This window comes from Hyperolius riggenbachi, chromosome 7 (assembly GCF_040937935.1).
Source record: "Hyperolius riggenbachi isolate aHypRig1 chromosome 7, aHypRig1.pri, whole genome shotgun sequence".
Taxonomy (NCBI): Eukaryota; Metazoa; Chordata; class Amphibia; order Anura; family Hyperoliidae; genus Hyperolius; species Hyperolius riggenbachi.
In genome coordinates this window covers 171,250,951-171,270,399 of record NC_090652.1, presented here as the reverse complement: position 1 = coordinate 171,270,399, position 19,449 = coordinate 171,250,951, and the positions used below count along the sequence as shown (strand labels likewise).

Below are 19,449 nucleotides of genomic sequence, written 5' to 3'. Positions count from 1 at the left end.
TTGATCCCTGCGGGCGGACAATGGAAGAAAACGAGCGGCAGATAAGAAGCTCCCGCGGGGAGGAGCGGGAATCGAGCCGGGCGCCTGCGGGGATGTGCCGGAATCTATCGAGCGGCTCGATTCTGGCGCATAATCAGTGTATGCCCAGCATTAGATTTACTTGCCAAACAGATAAAGTTCAACATGTTGGAAATGTATCTTTCTGCCGCGCAATTAAGCATTGTTCTACTCAGCAGGAGATAAACAGAAGACAATGCACCAGAGATAATGACCATTCTCTACAGAAAATAATCTAAGTATGCATTCTAACAGAAAATCTACCAGAAAAATCTAACAGAAAATTGTATGGTGTATTCCCAGCATAAGACTGAATTCTATACAGCAGTCATGACAATCTGGTGTAAAGCAGGCCATACACTTGTAATGCTGGGCATACACAGAGTTTCTAGTCCTTATCAATCGAGCCACTGATGGCTCGATTGATAATATCCGACAGGTCCGATGACCTGCCGGATAGATAAGGATCGCCGGCGAGTGACGAGCGGGGATGCGCCGGCATCGAGCCAGCGGCTCGATCCGGCGCATAATTGGATAAGTGTATGCCCAGCATTAGATTAGCAGCAGATAGATCATCAGATAGATCTCTGATCTATCTGATGTGTTTAGGAAAATGTTTTACTAGGAACAGATTTCCAATAGATTTCAGTATGGAATCTATTGAAAATTGATCTGATGGCATTATAATTATATATATATATATATATATATATATATATATATATATATATATATATATATATATATATATATATATATATATATATATATATATATATATATATATATATATTTTATTATGTGTGTATATATGCCTCCTCGATTGTGCTCCTGTGGCTGGAAACGCTTTGCCCATGCACATTTTTAGTTGCCGCGCAAGTGCAGAACGTTACCGGCCACGGGAACCTGATGGAGGCGAGTGGCATGTGGCCACGCATGCAGCGGTCAGAGAGGGTAGCAGAGGAACAAAGCAGCATGGAATGACTGCAAGGGGCAAGAACAACTTTAGGGGCTGGAAGAAGCCCCAGGTAAGTATTTGGCCATTTTCTTTTAACCACTTAAAGACAACTGGACGCATATATTGTCCAGTGTTGTTGTGGAGAATGCACCACCAGTTTGTTACTAAATGAGGCACATGTGGTATAATTTTAACAGTGACAAGTTGTAGAATACATTTTGGTGTGTCTAAAAGCTGTGACCCACATCACATGAAAAATGGGTACGAACAAACTTAATCAAACATAGTCATTTTCAGAATTATGATCAAACTTGGGAAAGTTTTAGCAACACTACAAGAGACATATGTGGTATCATTTTAACCGTGATAGGTAGTAGAATAGAGTTTAGAGAGTATTCGGGTTGAGGCGCATTCTTTTAGTCGCAAACTGAATCAAAAGAAATTAAATTTCACATATTCTGTACCAAAATTAAAGACTTGTAAAATGAAAACAAAGCGACAGAATATAAAAAACACACACACATTGTTACCTTAGGAACCTGGCTTTGTAAATATGTATGCCATGAAGGTATATTACTATTATTTTTGAAAATAAGATCTTGTAATCATCAATAGTGTACAATGAGAAAGCAAAAAAAACTGAAAAGACACTTTTATTATCAAGTACAATATTGCCACCATACATTGTGCTAGGAACATAATCTAAATGTTGCAATAACCAGGATGGATTAGCAAATAAAATTAGTGGGTTTAACTTATAGTCAGCACTGTTTAATGTAAAGCTATAATGGATGTAAATGGAGACATATCCCCCCCCCCTTATTTTCCCTTTAGCCACTTAAGGGCTGCAGTCATAAAAGCCCTTAAAGGGAAGGTTCGGGGAGGGCTGTAAAAAAATAAAAATCAAAATCCACTTACCTGGGGCTTCCTCCAGCCCGTGGCAGGCAGGAGGGGCCCTCGCCGCCGCTCCGCAGGCTCCCGGTGGCCGACCCGACCTGGCCAGGCCGGCTGCCAGGTCGGGCTCTTCTGCGCTCCAAATGCCGGCACTTCTGCGTCCCACGCGGACGCGCTGACGTCATCGGACGTCCCCCGGGCTGTACTGCGCAGGCGCAGAACTACTGCGCCTGCGCAGTACAGCCCGGCGGACGTCCGATGACGTCAGCGCGTCCACGTGGGACGCAGAAGTGCCGGCATTTGGAGCGCAGAAGAGCCCGACCTGGCAGCCGGCCTGGCCTGGCCAGGTCGGGTCGGCCACCGGGAGCCTGCGGAGCGGCGGCGAGGGCACCTCCTGCCTGCCACGGGCTGGAGGAAGCCCCAGGTAAGTGGATTTTGATTTTTATTTTTTTACAGCCCTCCCCGAACCTTCCCTTTAAGGACCAGAGCCTTTTTTTCCATTCAGACCACTGCAGCTTTAAAGGGACACCAAGCAGTGCAGAAACTATGGAAAGATCGTATCATTTTAAAGCTCTCTTTCTCCTCTTTCCAGTGATATATAAACCGCCACCCTACGCCTTTTTGTTTTCGCTATATTTGCGATTGAAATTGCCGCGGCCACGATTTCGATCGCGAAAATAGAGAAAACTAAAAGGCGTAGGGCGACGATTTAGGTGTCGTCAGAAAGAGGAGAAAGAGAGCTTTAAAATGATATCCATCTTTCCATAGTTACATTGTATTACACAGGGCGACTTTTTCTGCTGAATGGAGCTGCTGACTTTGAGAAAAAGTCACCCTGTGTAATACAATGTAAGTATGGAAAGATGGATATCATTTTAACGCTCTTTCTCCTCTTTCTGACAACACCTAAATTGTCGCCCTACGCCTTTTAGTTTTCTCTATTTTCGCGATTGAAATCGCAGCCACGGCAATTTCAATCGCGAAAATAGCGAAAACTAAAAGGCGTAGGGCAGTGGTTTATATATCATTGGAAAGAGGAGAAAGAGAGCTTTAAAATGATATGCATCTTCCCATAGTTTCTGCAAAGTTGGGAGTCCCTTTAACGGTTTATTGCTCGGTCATACAACCTACCATCTAAATGAATTTTACCTCCTTTTCTTGTCACTAATACAGCTTTCTTTTGGTGCTATTTGATTGCTGCTGCGATTTTTTTACTTTTTATTATATTCATCAAAAAAAGACCTGAATTTTGTCAAATATTCTTTTTTAACTTTCTGTGCTGACATTTTTCAAATAAAGTAAAATTTCTGTATGCATGCAGCACGAAAAATGTGGACAAACATGTTTTTGATAAAAAAAAAAAAAAAAACATTCAGCCTATATTTATTGGTTTGGGTAAAAGTTATAGCGTTTACAAACTATGGTGCCAAAAGTGAATTTTCCCATTTTGAAGCATCTCTGACTTTTCTGACCACCTGTCATGTTTCATGAGGTGCTAAAATTCCAGGATAGTATAAATACCCCCCAAATGACCCCATTTTGGAAAGAAGACTTCCCAAAGTATTCACTGAGAGGCATGGTGAGTTCATAGAAGATTTTATTTTTTGTCACAAGTTAGCGGAAAATTACACTTTGTGACAAAAAAAAGAAAAAAAAAAAGTTTCCATTTCTGCGAACTTGTGACAAAAAAAAAAATGAAATCTGCCAGGGACTCACCATGCCCCTCTCTGAATACTTTGGGGTGTCTACTTTCCAAAATGGGGTCATTTGTGGGGTGTGTTTACTGTCCTGGCATTTTGGGGGGTGCTAAATTGTAAGCACCCCTGTAAAGCCTAAAGGTGCTCATTGGACTTTGGGCCCCTTAGCGCAGTTAGGCTGCAAAAAAGTTCCACACATGTGGTAATGCCGTACTCAGGAGAAGTAGTATAATGTGTTTTGGGGTGTATTTTTACACATACCCATGCTGGGTGGGAGAAATAACTCTGTAAATGACAATTTTTTGATTTTTTTTTTTTTTTTTTTTTACACACAATTGTCCATTTACAGAGAGATTTCTCCCACTCAGCATGGGTATGTGTAAAAATACACCCCAAAACACATTATACTACTTCTCCTGAGTACGGCGATACGACATGTGTGACACTTTTCTTTCAGCCTAGGTGCGGTAAGGGGCCCACCGTCCTATTCACAGGTCATTTTGAGGCATTTGTTTTCTAGACTACTCCTCACGGTTTAGGGCCCCTAAAATGCCAGGCGGTATAGGAACCCCACAAGTGACCCCATTTTAGAAAGAAGACACCCCAAGGTATTCCGTTAGGTGTATGGTGAGTTCATAGAAGATTTTATTTTTTGTCACAAGTTAGTGAAAAATGAAACTTTGTGAAAAAACAGTAAAAATCAATGTCCGCTAACTCTTGACAAAACATAAAATCTTCTATGAACTTTTCATACACCTAACAGAGTACCTTGGGGTGTCTTTTTTCTAAGAAGGGGTAACTTGTGGAGTTCCTATACTGCCCTGGCATTTTACGGGCCCAAAACCGTGAGTAGTCTGGAAACCAAATGTCTCAAAATGACTGTGCAGGGGTATAAGCATCTGCAAATTTTGATGACAGGTGGTCTATGAGGGGGCGAATTTTGTGGAACCTGTCATAAGCAGGGTGGCCTCTTACATGACAGGTTGTATTGGGCCTGATCTGATGGATAGGAGTGCTAGGGGGGTGACAGGAGGTGATTGATGGGTGTCTCAAGGTGTGATTAGTGGGGGGAATAGATGCAAGCAATGCACTGGCGAGGTGATCAGGGCTGGGGTCTGAGGGCGTTCTGAGGGTGTGGGCGGGTGATTGGGTGCCCTAGGGGCAGATAGGTGTCTGATCTGATGGGTAGCAGTGAAAGGTGGCGACGGGGTGATTGATGGGTGATTGATGGGTAATTAGTGGGTGTTTAGAGGAGAGAACAGATGTAAACAATGCACTTGGGAGGTGATCTGACGGCAGGTCTGCAGGCGATCTAATGGTGTGGGTGGGTGATCAAATTGCCCGCAAGGGGCAGGTTAGGGGCTGATTGATGGGAGGCAGTGACGGGGTGATTGACAGGTGGTCAGGGGGGATAGATGCATACAGTACACGGGGGGGGGGGCTGGGGAGAATCTGAGGGGTGGGTGGGTGATCAAGAGTCCCCAGCGGGCAGTTTAGGGACTAAAAAAAAAAAAGCGTTGACAGATAGTGACGGGGGTGATTGGGTGCAAACAGTGGTCTGGGGGGTGGGCAGAGGGGGTCTTAGGGGTGCTGTGGGCGATCAGGGGGCAGGGGTTGCAGATCAGTGTGTTTGGGTGCAGACTAGGGTGGCTGCAGCCTGCCCTGGTGGTCCCTCGGACACTGGGACCACCAGGGCAGGAGGCAGCCTGTATAATACACTTTGTAAACATTACAAAGCATATTATACGCTTCCTATGCGGCGATCATCGGGTTAACAACCCGCCGGCACTTCCAATTGGCCGGCGGGTTGATGACGCGGGTGGGCGGAGCCTATTGCCGGAGGATGCACGCGATCCCCGGCAACACAGTGTCCCAGGACCCGACGCCAATCTGCGTTACGTGGTCCTGGGGCTGCCACTTTGCCGCCGCCAATGTGCAGTGGGCGGTCAGCATGTGGTTAAAATGCATAGAAAATAAGGTGATTACTAAACAAAATTCACACTAAAAGCCTAATTTGTCCTGAAAAAAAAAACTATATAGATCATTTAGATGTGATAAGTAGTAATAAAGTTATTGGCGAATGAATGGGAGCAGTGTCTATATGTGAAAATTATTCTCGGGCTGAAGTGGTTAATAGTTGAAGTGTCCTTAAGTTTTAACTACCCTTCTGCTGGTTTGACAATGAAACTAGCAGTTTTCCCTATATACATGATGGTCCTAGTGTGGAAAAGAGGATTTCTGGGCCATAGTATATTCATCAGCAGGCAGCTTATGAATATCATGCTATGGCCCCAGATAGCCCCTCTTAAACCACCTATGTATATAGTATAACATGGAAAAACAAATCTTTGTAGTTTCATTTTCAAATCTGCAGAATGTACCTGGCTGCTGGTTGTAATGACACTGTCAGTCACATGGGATATTGCTGGGTATATGGTTGTCAATGGTCCCGGGTGCCTCTCACTAATTACTCTGTGCCTCTGTATGCCTTTGCCCTGAATGAGTTTGTGGCTTTCTGTACATTGGCTAACTCTGCTCTACCCCTCAAGCTGTAGCTCGCTCACAACCATCACTTCTGGCATCAATCAGGGCCTGGGGAAAGCAGTCACAGGACAGGATAATCATGGGGGTCAAGCTTCCTAAAGTTCTAGCTGGCAGAGGACTGAATAAGAGGACTCACTCACTCACTCACTCACTCACTCACTCACTCACTCACTCACTCACTCACTCACTCACTCTGCAGCGGGAGGAGAGTGTCTGGCTGGGCATTCCACAAAGTACAGAGCCACGCTTCCTCTCTGATCTTCAGCTCAACTGAGCTGCATGTGAGGTCACCTGCATTCCCTTCCCCTCCACACAAAAATATATATATTATAGTTTTTGTTTTTTTTCTCTTATTTTTTTTTTTCCCCCTTAGATCCGTTGCTGTTTATTTTACAACTTGATTTGCACTTCACTTGTATACCTGAAACATGATCTAAAAAGCTTGGGGTCAATACTTAAAGCGGACCCAAACCAAACATTTTTTTTAATTAAAAATATTTAGTTGCACCACTCTGACACATACAAAGCTAAATAAACACTCCTTCAAGCCTATGAGCATTTCAGTGCATGCTTTTCACCCTTCTCTTTTCATAACTAGGATTATACTGGGGGCAGCCATTAGCAATTCCTCCATTGCCGGGTACCACCTACTTCACCAGTTTGCCGGATTTTGTCCCGGCAATTTGAAAGGAAGGGAGGGGTTCCTCCAATAAATGTAAAATATTTTATATTTGTCATCATGCAGCTGAAAAAGGCTGCTATTTATTATTATAATTTAGAAAATAGATTTTATTTCTGAAATCTTGTATATTTAATTTGGGTCCACTTTAAGACCATATGTATTGAACTTTTTTCTCCCTTTGTTTTCAGGGTTGCGAGGCTTAATTAATCTTGGGAACACATGTTTTATGAACTGTATTGTCCAGGCACTTACCCACACTCCCCTGCTCCGAGATTTCTTCCTTTCTGATCGCCACAAATGTGAAATGCAAAGCCCCAATTCTTGCTTGGTTTGTGAAATGTCTACTCTGTTTCAGGAGGTAAGCCCAGAATAGCACAGTATTGCCTATGTTGAATATTAACTGCTCTTTTGTCAGTGCCTTGTATTTCATTAGGCTTAGTTGAAGGTTATTTCATTGCACTTTTTTTCAGAGTTCAAAATGTACAGCTTGTATTTTTCATATATCCTCCAGTTATGTTTCGACAAAAGAGATTAATATACTGAAGCTTTAACAGTGCCGTGCATTAAATGGGCCTATCATATGTCCAACTGAACAGAATGCTGTTTCTACAAAGTTTTCCAAGACAGCCACATGAAGCGGACACCCCCGCCAGCAGCGAGAAGCACTATACTACTTATAAGTACACTTTTTTTCCCCTAAGTAAAATGCACTCTAACTTGCTTTCCAGTAGGTTGTAAATATGACAGGTTTTGGAGTAGCCCAGCTCCTCATGGGGGATTCTTAGGATTCTATTTATTTTCAAAAGTATTGACTAAATGGTAGTTGCTCAGTCCAGCTGCTAAAATAGCATGCAAACAAAGGGGATGCTGATGGGCATCTTTGTATTGATGATTTCCAGTTTGTGCTTTGTAAAGAATGGAGGATTCTCAGGATTTTCTTTATTTTCAAAAGCATTTTCTAAACGGCTGTTGCCAAGTCCAACTGCCAAAATAGTGTACACGAGAGAAGAGTGGCATCTTTGTATAGATCCGTTTACTGGAATGGTAACCACTAGCCGACCACTCCACGCCAATTGGCGTGAATGCGTCAGCAGCTCCTGGACCGCTCAACGCCGATTGAGCTGTCCTGAAAATGTACTTCTATGTGTATTTTAAATATCCCTCGATAGTGGTCCTTTAAAGCAGGGGTCCCCAACCCCCCCAGACTGCTGGGCCGTTTGCAGCTGATCCTCGGGTCTGTCTGGCCTCTCGCTCCCCCCCTAAATGTTAGCTGACGCCGCTTCCTCTTTCATAATGCCTGGTCAGCGCCCTTCTTCATGCTTTGTCTCCTTTCAGCAGCGTGTCTCCCGGTTGCTGTGAATAAGCACGAAGTAGGAGCGCGGTTCCCATGGTAACGGCGATATACATCGCTGCTACAGGAAGCCGCTCTCCTGCTTCCTGCTTATTCACAGCAGCCGGGAGACGCGCTGCTGAAAGGAGACTGGGCATGAAGAAAGGCGCTGACCAGGCATTATAAAAAAAGGAAGCGGCCGCAAGCTAAGGTAACACTAGCGGCGGCCGCGGGCAACTATACACAGGGGCATCTAAACTAGCTATACTGGGACATGTACTAGCTATACTGGGCATCTATACTGTTACATATACTAGCTATACTGGGCATCTATACTAGCTATACTGGGACATATACTAGCTGTACTGGGCATCTATACTAGCTGTATTGGGACATATACTAGCTGTACTGGGCATCTATACTAGCAATACTGGGACATATTCTAGCTATACTGGGCATCTATACTAGCAATACTGGGACATGTACTAGCTATACTGGGCATCTATACTAGCAATACAGGGACATATACTAGCTATACTGGGCATCTATACTAGCTATACTGGGACATATACTAGCAATACTGGGCATCTATACTAGCTATACTGGGCACCTATGCTAGATATACTGGGACATATACTAGCTTTACTGGGCATCTATACTGGGGCAACTATAATACCTATACAGGGGCATCTATACTAGCTATACTGGGTCAACTATAATGCCTAAACAGGGGCATCTATACTAGATCTATTGGGGCAACTATACTAGCTATACAGGGCAGTTATACTGGGGCAACTATAATACCTATACAGGGGCATCTATACTAGCTATACTGGGTCAACTATACTAGTTATACTGGGGCAGCTATACTCCCTATACTGGGGCAGCTATACTTGCTATACTGGGACAACTATACTCCCTATACTGGGGCAGCTATACTTGGGCAACTATACCTATATATCCTGACAAACAGTGCAACAATTTAAGAATAAATGTTCCTAAATGTAAAATTACAATTTGAAGATTTAATTATCAGTAGTTCATATTTTCACTAACCGATTAAGAGAATCCAGAGAATTCTCTACTTGCAAGGGAAAGGGTGAAAGATAGTATTCGTAGTGCTTGATCTTTGGGTCCTTTAACAGGCATTAAAGTGACACTGAAGCAAAAATAAAAACTTATGATATAATGAATTGTATGTGTGGTACTGATAATTTATAGAATATTAGTAGCAATCAGATATAAAGCAATTAGTAGCATCATATATAACGTTTTTTTTATTTCGTAACGTTGCATAATTCTATTATATTTGCAATTACAAGCCACATTCTGTATTTTATACTATAAAACAAGCAGAGCTAATGACCCTTTGAACTTCCCTGCAGTAAAATCTTATCTAAATTTGTCTGCCGGTTTCTTTGTAGAAGTGCTTCTGAAAACGACACTGTAGCTGACCAAAGTTTGTGAGAGGTCAGAGAAGCTCTTTTGCATACATAACTGAAGTTTCGTAGAGGAACTCCAATGAAAATAATGTAATTTTTAAAAAAGTGCTTCATTTTTACAATTATCTATAATTGATTTAGTCAGTGTTTGCCCGTTGTAAAATCTTTCCTCTTCCTGATATACATTCTCACATTTATCACATGGTGACATTTTTACTGCTGACAGGTGATGTCAGTGGAAGGAGATGCTGCTTGCTTTTTTGGCAGTTGGAAACAGCTGCAAACATCTATTTCTCGCAATGAAATGAGGTTCACAGACAGGAAACTGTCAGGACCATGGTCTTTACATCACACTGTGGGAGGGGTTTTACTACAATATTAGACATACAGCCCTCCCTGATGATCCGTTTGAGAAAAGGAAAAGATTTCTCATGGGAAAGGGGGTATCCGCTACTGATTGGGATGAAGTTCAATTCTTGGTTTCTCTTTAAAACTTCCTGTACTGGAGACAATATTAGAATGAATTATTTGCTACTAATGCTCTATTTCGTAGCTGTACTACACATACAGTTCATTATATGAAAAGTTTATTTTCGCTTCAGTGTCACTTTAACCCCCTTGGCGGTAAGAAAAATACCGCCAGGGGGCAGCGCAGCAGTTTTTTTTTTTATTTTTTTTTTTTTAAATCATGTAGCGAGCCCAGGGCTCGCTACATGATAGCCGCTGCTCAGCGGCATCCCCCCAGCCCCGCCGATCGCCTCCGGCGATAGGCGATCAGGAAATCCCGTTCAAAGAACGGGATTTCCTGGAGGGCTTCCCCCCGTCGCCATGGCGACGGGGCGGGATGACGTCACTGACGTCGGGACGTCATTGGGAGACCCGATCCACCCCTTGGCGCTGCCTGGCACTGATTGGCCAGGCAGCGCAGGGGTCGGGGGGGGGGGGGGGGGCGCGCGCCGCACCGGATAGCAGCGATCGGGGTGCTGGCGCAGCTAGCAAAGTGCTAGCTGCGTCCAGCAAAAAAAAAATTATTTAAATCGGCCCAGCAGGGCCTGAGCGGCACCCTCCGGCGGCTTACCCCGTGTCACACACGGGGTTACCGCTAAGGAGGTTAAAGACACAATTCTGTTGTAAAAATGACTGCATGCGCTCAGGAACACTTTCATATGTCTTTATGTGAATGCAGTTGGTTCCTGCACCCGCAAATGCAAGTTAAAGCAGAACTGAATATTAAAAATAAAAAATAGTTTCACTTACCTGGGGCTTCTCCCCTTGCAGCCTTCCTGTCCTGCGCCAGTTGTCCACGATCCTCCTTTCTTCCGCCGCCAGCCAGTTTTACCGTTGACTTACTTCGCCTGCACGCCCCGAGCCACACGTATCTTTCTTCGCGTTCCCGCCCGCAATAGCGTCCTGCGCTAATGCTGGCGGAAGCATGAAGAAAGATGCGCGTGGCCTGGGACGCAGAGGCGCAGTTGGCGCGTCAACGGTAACGAAACTAGCTGGCGGCAGGAGAACGGAAGTCCAGCTGCAAGGGGCTGGAAGAAGCCCCAAGGATATAATATATATATCTCTATCTCCAAAGAAGACCTATATAAACAGGATTCACAAACCTCAGTGCTTTCTCTGGAGCAAAGCTTATTTAGGGTGGAGACAAAGGAAGAAACTGTCCTGTGACCTGACAAATCAATATCTGAAATTATTTTGGGAAATCTTGAACACAATACCTTTTGGGCTAAGAAGGACCATCTGGATAGTTACCAGCACACAGTCCAAAAGCCAGTATTTATGATGGTATGTTGAGTAGCTTGCACATCTAGGATAATGAATATGGAACACTATATAAAGGTTTTAGGGCAATATATGCTGCTTTCCACATGATGTTGTTTATGGAATTCCTTGACGGCATATTACAACAGCTTAGCTTTGTAGTAAGAGTTTGGCTAATACGTATGCAGTCCCAAACTTTTGAGCACCTGAAATCAAACATCATGTTAGAATGCACTAATGTTTCATATTGTAAACTACAGCATTGATTCCTTTGCTCCATATGCATTTTCACACTCCTTATAGCTCCCTTCACTGATTAGAAATGTGAGCTTGTAGCCTGAGTCACGTTTCATATTTTAAAGGGAACCTTAACCGACTAAAAAAAACCAGTTTCACTTACCTTGCCACCTGCAGCCGTCCTGTGCCCTCGCGGGTCCTTGATGATGCTCCGGTCCCCGGCCTCAGCTTAGTTTTGTTTTCGGTTGACTGAGTCTGCCGGCCCTGGCCGCACACATCCTTGCTCGCCTTCCCATTGTCAAGAGCGTCCTCCACAGGTGCAGTACGAGATTTTCTCTTACTGCGTCTGTGCAGGACAATCTTGTCGACGGCAACGCAAACAAAGATGCACACGGCCAGGGCCATACAGGCGCAGTGTCTCGCCAACTGTCGGCCAAAAATGAAACTAGGCTGCAGCAGGGGACCGAAGCATTATCGAGGACCGGTGAGGGCACTGGACAACTGCAGGGGGCTTGAGGAAGCCCCAGGTAAGTTAAACTTTTTTTTTAAGTCAGTTAAGGTTCCCTTTAAGAATAACTATAATCTCTGACATCTGTATACTTTACATTCAAGGGGGCTACCGTAATTTGGGAACGCTTTTTATGAACAAGTGTTAAGCGTTAGATCTCATAAAGTTGGTTTAACGCATACCTTTTATTTGTTCGTTTCAGAGGTTAAAGGGGAACTGAAGTAAGAGGTATACAGAGGCTGCCATATTTATTTCCTTTTAATCAATACCAGTTGCCTGGCAGCCCTGCTGGTCTATTTCTCTGCAGTAGTATCTGAATAACACCAGAAACAAGCATGCAGCTTGTCTTGTCAGATCTGGCTTTAAAGTCTGAAACACCTGATCTGCTGCATGCTTGTTTAGGGGCTATTTCTAATAGTATTAGAGGCAGAGGATCAGCAGGGCTGCCAAGCAACTGGTATTGCTTAAAAGGAAATAAACATGGCAGCCTCCATATACCTCTCTCTTCAGTTCCCCTTTAAAGTCACTTTAGTAAGAGAGCTATGAAGACTGGTGTATTTTTCTTTTCAAAGAATGTGAATTGCCTGGCTACGCTATTGATACTTTGCCTTTTAAACATTTAAAGCAAGCCTTGGATGACTTATAATGTGGTGATTTTGGACAAGACCAAAGGGGCGAAGGGGCCCAAATGTGATAAAATATATTAAAAACTTATATATATTTTAAAGAGGTAGCTTACCTCAATCAAAGACAAGTATTTGGTTAAAAGGGGGTAGTTTATTTGCACTATGGTAATGCGTTTCATGGGGAATTATACCCACTTCTTCAGGCCAATATACAGCGCCAGCTATATGTGATTTGCAGAGCTCCTAGATAACTGGCATTGTTTAAAAGAAAATAAACATGACAGACTTTATATCCTTTTTACCAAAGGATCACTTAAAGAGACTCTGAAGTCTCCCGACAATGAGGTTTTTACTTTAAAAACCTCATTAACATTATTGTCCCTCTTAAAACGCAGCAGAACCGCGGCTGAAAACCCCCTCAATCACCCCAAACTCACGGGGATACACGGCAGGCAAAATCCACAACTTTCTTGATCGTGGATTTGCTGCCGCCTTTATGCTCGTCAATCAGCGTGTATCTCCGCCTCTCCCCCGCCCCTCTCAGTGAAGGAAGACTGAGAGGGGTGGGGGAGAGGCGGCGATCTGGGCTGATTGACGCGCATAGAGGCAGAGCTGCGCTTCCTCTATGCACAAGGAACCCGCGATGTACCCCCGTGAGCTTGGGGTGATTGAGGGGGTTTTCAGCCGCGGTTCTGCTGCGTTTTAAAGGGAAGGTTCAAGCAAAATTAAAAAATGAGTTTCACTTACCTGGGCTTCTACCAGCCCCATGCAGCCATCCTGTGCCCTCGTAGTCACTCACTGTTGCTCCAGTCCCCAGCTGGCAGCTTGCCGACCTCGGAGGTCGGCGGGCCGCATTGCGTACATTTTTACGCATTCCCGCTAGTGCAGGAACATTAACACATACATTTTTACGCATTACTGGTTCAATGCGTAAAAATTTACGCATTGAACCAGTAATGCGTGAAAATGTGTTAATGCTCCTGCACTAGCGGGAATGCGTAAAAATGTACGCAATCCGTCCCGCCGACCTCCGAGGTCGGCAAGCTGCCAGCGGGGGACTGGAGCAGCAGTGAGTGACTACGAGGACACAGGATGGCTGCATGGGGCTGGTAGAAGCCCCAGGTAAGTGAAACTCATTTTTTTTTTTTTTTTTTTGCTTGAACCTTCCCTTTAAGAGGGACAATAATGTTAATGAGGTTTTTACACTAAAAACCTCATTTTCGGGAGACTTCAGAGTCTCTTTAACCACTTGCCGACCGCGCACTCATAACGCGCGTCGGCAAAGTGGCAGCTGCAGGAACTGCGAAGCAGATCTGCGTCGCCGGCTGCAGGCTAATTAATCAGGAAACAGCCGCTCGCGCGAGCGGCTGTTTCCTGTCATTTCACGGCGGGGGGCTCCGTGAATAGCCTGCGGGCCGCCGATCGCGGCTCGCAGGCTAAATGTAAACACAAGCGGAAATAATCTGCTTTGTTTACATTTTTACAACGCTGCTACAGTAGCAGCGTTGATCAGCGATCCCCGGCCAATCAGCGGCCGGGGATCGCTGTCACATGACAGCGGGGAGCCTGTTAGAGGCTGCACAGGACAGATCCGTTCCTGTGCAGCCTCAGATCTCTTGGGCAGGGAGGGAGGAGAGGGGGAATCTTGCGGTGGAGGGGGCTTTGAGGTGCCCCCCCGCCACCCACAGCATGCAGGAGCGATCAGACCCCCCCAGCACATCATCCCCCTAGTGGGGAAAAAAGGGGGGGGGGGCGATCTGGTCGCTCTGCCTGTCACTTGATCTGTGCTGGGGGCTGTAGAGCCCACCCAGCACAGATCTGAATAAACAGTGCTGGTCCTTAGGGGGGGGGGGGGGGGGTGTAAGGGCTAGGTCCTCAAGTGGTTAAATAGCCTTTTCTCTGTTGGTTAATAAAATAAATAGATGTGGATATTGCTGACTCACTAGCTGCAGCTCTCCATACTATGTACGGCTTTCAGGTTAGATCAAAAACTGTGTGTAGAGAGCTTCATAGAATTGGTTTGCATGGCTGAGCAGCTGCGTTTAAGCCCTACATCTCCAAGTGCAATGCGAAGCGTTGGCCGTAATGGTGTAAAGCATGCTGCCACTAGACTCCTGAGCAGTTGATATGTTTTCTCTGTAGTAGTGAATTCCAGTTGTCTAGCAATCTGATGGACGAGTCTGTGTTTGGCGAAAGTGAGGAGAACTGTACCTGCCTGACTGGATAGTGCTAGTTGTAAGGTTTGGTTTAGAAAGTATTGTGGTGGGTGGGGGGGGCTGGAGAAAGCCCCAAGTAAGTAAAAATGATCTTTTGCATCATTTCATCTCAGGTATACTTTGTCATTGTGTGTGTGTGTCTGTGTTTTTAAATGCCTTTTTAATTTTGTCTTTCTTTCTTCTTGTAGTTCTATTCTGGGCATCGCTCGCCACACATTCCTTATAGGCTACTGCACCTTGTATGGACACATGCACGGCATTTAGCAGGGTATGAGCAACAGGATGCACATGAATTTCTAATTGCTGCATTAGATGTGCTGCATAGACATTGCAAAGGTGAGTTCACAAAATCTCCATTATTATTATGCCATGTGTTGTGTACATAAAATGTTCAACCTTACACTGAGCAACAATTATTGGTAGGAAAACACATATCCACATGTTTTTCTATCGCATAGATTAACCCAAGGGAGGTGCGTACCTCTCCTCCCAAACCATTTAAACAAATTCATTTATATTTACACACATTCTTATTGTCTCTTCACATACTAAAGATGAGTTAATGATCTTCTACCTAATATTGTCTCCTTGAGTAGTAGACATTATATTGTGCCACTTTTAGATACAGTTAGTGATGATATTAGTTTGCTTTTGTTTTTTGTAAATTATACCCAGTGTTTTCCCCAGCAATTTTATTCCAGCTGGGTGGTATGAAAAAGTAGACTGATGAATAAGGCTGGGGAAATACAAGGCAGGTGCCCAGAGCTGGCCTACAGGCCCCCCAGATCTCCCCTATCTCCACCCCCAAATTGATGGCGCTACCTGGGGCCTGAGTAGTGTATAATTGACACCTCTTCCACTAATTCTGGTAGGCAATACGTTGTTCCTCTGCTCCTACACCACTGATTTATGCTTTCCAGTGCCCAAGGCCTCCTGTTGCCAACTGCCCCCCCTCCCAATTCTGCCCAACACCCTGACTAGCGGCCACTGTTTTTAATGGGAACCCCTCTTTTTTGCTGTTAAGTCAGAAGCAGTGCATGCTCTGTTTTCTCCCTGTAATTTTGCATGCCTGCCTGGATGATAGCATTCTGGGCTTGCATACTTCAGAAATAACGCTCATGAATGAACAGCACTTCTCAAGTATGCAAACCCATAACCCTCCCAGCCACGGCTGCTGTGAACAACCGGGCAGGAGCTGGAAATTACACATAGCGTGAGTGGTCAGAGCATTTGCTGCTTCATTGTCCTCTGTGCCACTGGCTGCAGTCAGAGCCACAAACAGGAGACAGGGCAGCACAATGGGGAGAAGCCCATCCAAAACAGAGAACATGGAAGTAGAAGGATCCCAAACTACCCATTCTGACATAGATGTAGTGTCAGCTCAGGTGTCCTACAAACAGTGACAATTTAGCACTTAGGGCAAGACAAGACAAGTCAATTATAAGTTTCCCTCCTCTTTTAATTTTCTATGAAGAGTAGCAACATGGGGGTCTCAAATGACCTGAAGACAAAGATTGCTCACCATCATGATTTAGGGGAAGGATACAGAAAGCTGTCTCACAGATTTCAGCTGTTTCCACAGTTAGGAACATATTGAGGAAATTGAAGACCACAGGCTCAGTTCAAGTTAATGCTCGAAGTGGCAGACCAAGAAAAATCTCGGATAGATAGACGCGACAAATGAGAGCAGCCAGAGTGAACCCACAGACCAGCACCAAAGACCTACAATGTCATCTTGCTGCAGATGGAGTCACTCTGCTTCTTTAAACCATTCGGCGCACTTTACACAAGGAGATGCTGTATGCGAGAGTGATGCAGAGGAAGCCTTTTCTCCGCCCATAGCACAAACCGAGCCGCTTGAGGTATGCTAAAGCACATTTGGACACGTCAGCTTTATTTTGGAATAAGGTGCTGTGGACTGATGAAACTAAAATTGAGTTATTTGGGCATAACAATGGGCATTATGCATGGAGGGAAAAGAACACAGGATTCCAAGAAAAACACCTGCTACCGGCTGTGGGGCTGTGTGGCCAGTGCAGGGACTGGGAAACTTTTAAAAGCTGAGGGACGCATGGAATCCACTCAATATCAGCAGATTCTGGAGACCAATGTCCAGGAATCGATGACAAAGCTGAAGCTGCACCGGGGCTGGATTTTTCAACAAAACAACCCTAAACACTGCTCAAAATCCACGAAGGCATTCATGCAGAGGAACAATGCAGAGGAACAACGTACAACGTTCTGGAATGGCCAGCTCAGTCCTCAGACCTGAATATAATTGTTGTATAAGTTAAAGAGAGCTGTCCGTGCTCTGAAGCCATCAAACCTGAATGAACTAGAGATGTTTTGTAAAGAGGAATAGTCCAGAATACCTTCAACCAGAATCCAGACTCTCATTGAAACCTACAGGAAGTGTTTAGAGGCTGTAATTTCTGCAAAAGGAGGCTCTACTAAATATTGATTTATTTTTTTTGTGGTGCCCAAAATTATGCACTTGCCTAATTTTGTTTAAAGGGAAGATCCACAGAGTTTTAAAAATAAAAATACTAATCCACTTACCTGGGACTTCCTCCAGCCCGTGACAGGCAGGACGTGCCCTTGACGCCGCTCCGGAGGCTCACGGTTTTCTCTGGTGGCTCAACCGATCTGTCCAGGCCGGCTTTCTGGTCGGGCTTCTTTGCGCTCCAACGTGCACCTCACGCGGTCACGCTGACGTCATTGGACGTCCTACGGACTACTGCGCAGGCGCAGAACAGCCTGGAGGACGTCCGCTGACGTCAGCGCGACCGCGTGAGACGCACGTTGGAGCGCACAAGAGCCCGACCTTGAAGCCGGCCTGGCAGGTCGGGTGAGCCACCGGAGAAGACCGGGAGCCTCCGGAGCGCGCCGAGGGCATGTCCTGCCTGCCACGGGCTGGAGGAAGCCCCAGGTAAGTGGATTAGTATTTTTATTTCTCCGTGAACCCTCCCTGTAAACAATTATTGTGCACTTTCTGTAAATCCAATAAACTTAATTTCACTTCTCAAATATCACCGTTTGTGTCTCCTATATGATATATTTAACTGACATTTTTATTGTAACAGCCAATGATTTATACAGGAAAATCATGACGATTAGCAAGGTTGCCCAAACTTACGCAACCCACTGTTTATACATATATATACATGGGTTGGATAAAATAATGGAAACGCCTAACATTTTGGCATAATCTTTGAACATGTTTTAAGCAATCAAAACTTGACATATGGTAATTCTTTTTTGTTAATTTGTTTTGATATGTTTAATTTTTACAGATATTTAAACAAAAGTTGGTTATAATTTATAAAAAATGGCAGATCTCTCAGACTTTCAAAGAGGTGCTAGTATGGCAGGTGCTACTGTAACAGAAACTGCCCGAATGCTTGGCATTTCAAGAGGTACTGTCTCAAAAGTAATGACTTTAAAAGAGAAGGAAAAACGTCCTCAGCAAAGCACAGTTGTGGCTGAAAGTCTAAGTTGTCTGAGAGAGACCGTCGGACTCTAAATCAAATTGTTAGAAAAGCTCGCAAGACCATGGCTCCTAAAATCACTGCAGAGCTGAATGAACACCTACAGAACCCAGTTTCCACAAAAACTGTTCGTCGGGAGCTGCACATATTTGGATTCCACGGAAGAACTGCAATTAGAAAACCTCTGCCCTCAAAGACAAATGTTTAAAGTGTTTAGAGTGGTGTAGAAACCACCAGAATTGGTCCCTCCAGCAGTGGAAAAATGTGATTTTCTCTGACGAATCATCGTTTACCTTATTTCCGACCTCAGGCCAAGTGTACGTTTGGAGACATCCAATTTCATCCATACTGCCTTCTCCCAACCATAAAACATGGCGGGGGTTCTGTGATGATCTGGGGTGCTATTTCTTGGAAATTTGCCGGGCCAATGATTTCCCTTCATGGAAGAATTAACAGCCGAGACTATTTATGAATTTTGGGCGACCAAGATAATGCCCCAATCCATACAGCTAGAATTGTTTAACCAGCCGGGCGGTATGGACGAGCTCAGCTCGTCCATCACCGCCGGAGGCTGCCGCTCAGGCCCTGCTGGGCCGATTTTAGTGAAATAAAAAGCAGCACACGCAGCCGGCACTTTGCCAGCCGCGTGTGCTGCCTGATCGCCGCCGCTCTGCGGCGATCCGCCGCGAGCAGCGGCGAGAGAGGGTCCCCCCAGCCGCCTGAGCCCAGCGTAGCCGGAACAAAAAGTTCCGGCCAGCGCTAAGGGCTGGATCGGAGGCGGCTGACGTCAGGACGTCGGCTGACGTCCATGACGTCACTCCGCTCGTCGCTATGGCGACAATGTAAGCAAAACAAGGAAGGCCGCTCATTGCGGCCTTCCTTGTTTATTCTGGGCGCCGGAGGCGATCGGAAGAACGCCTCCGGAGCGCCCTCTAGTGGGCTTTCATGCAGCCAACTTTCAGTTGGCTGCATGAAATAGTTTTTTTTTTATTTAAAAAAAACC

At 45.0% G+C, this 19,449-nt stretch overlaps 1 protein-coding gene across 12 annotated transcripts in view; it reads left to right on the top strand.

Moving 5' to 3' along the window:
• The window catches only part of LOC137524716 (ubiquitin carboxyl-terminal hydrolase 22-A), a 207,824-nt gene that overhangs the window by 109,744 nt on the left and 78,631 nt on the right, over positions 1-19,449 (top strand). For all 12 annotated transcript variants that reach the window (XM_068244897.1, XM_068244894.1, XM_068244895.1 and 9 more), the window contains 2 exons: positions 7,021-7,190; positions 15,147-15,294. In XM_068244897.1, coding sequence (XP_068100998.1) covers positions 7,021-7,190; positions 15,147-15,294 — 318 coding nt within the window. The remainder of the gene's footprint in view (positions 1-7,020; positions 7,191-15,146; positions 15,295-19,449) is intronic.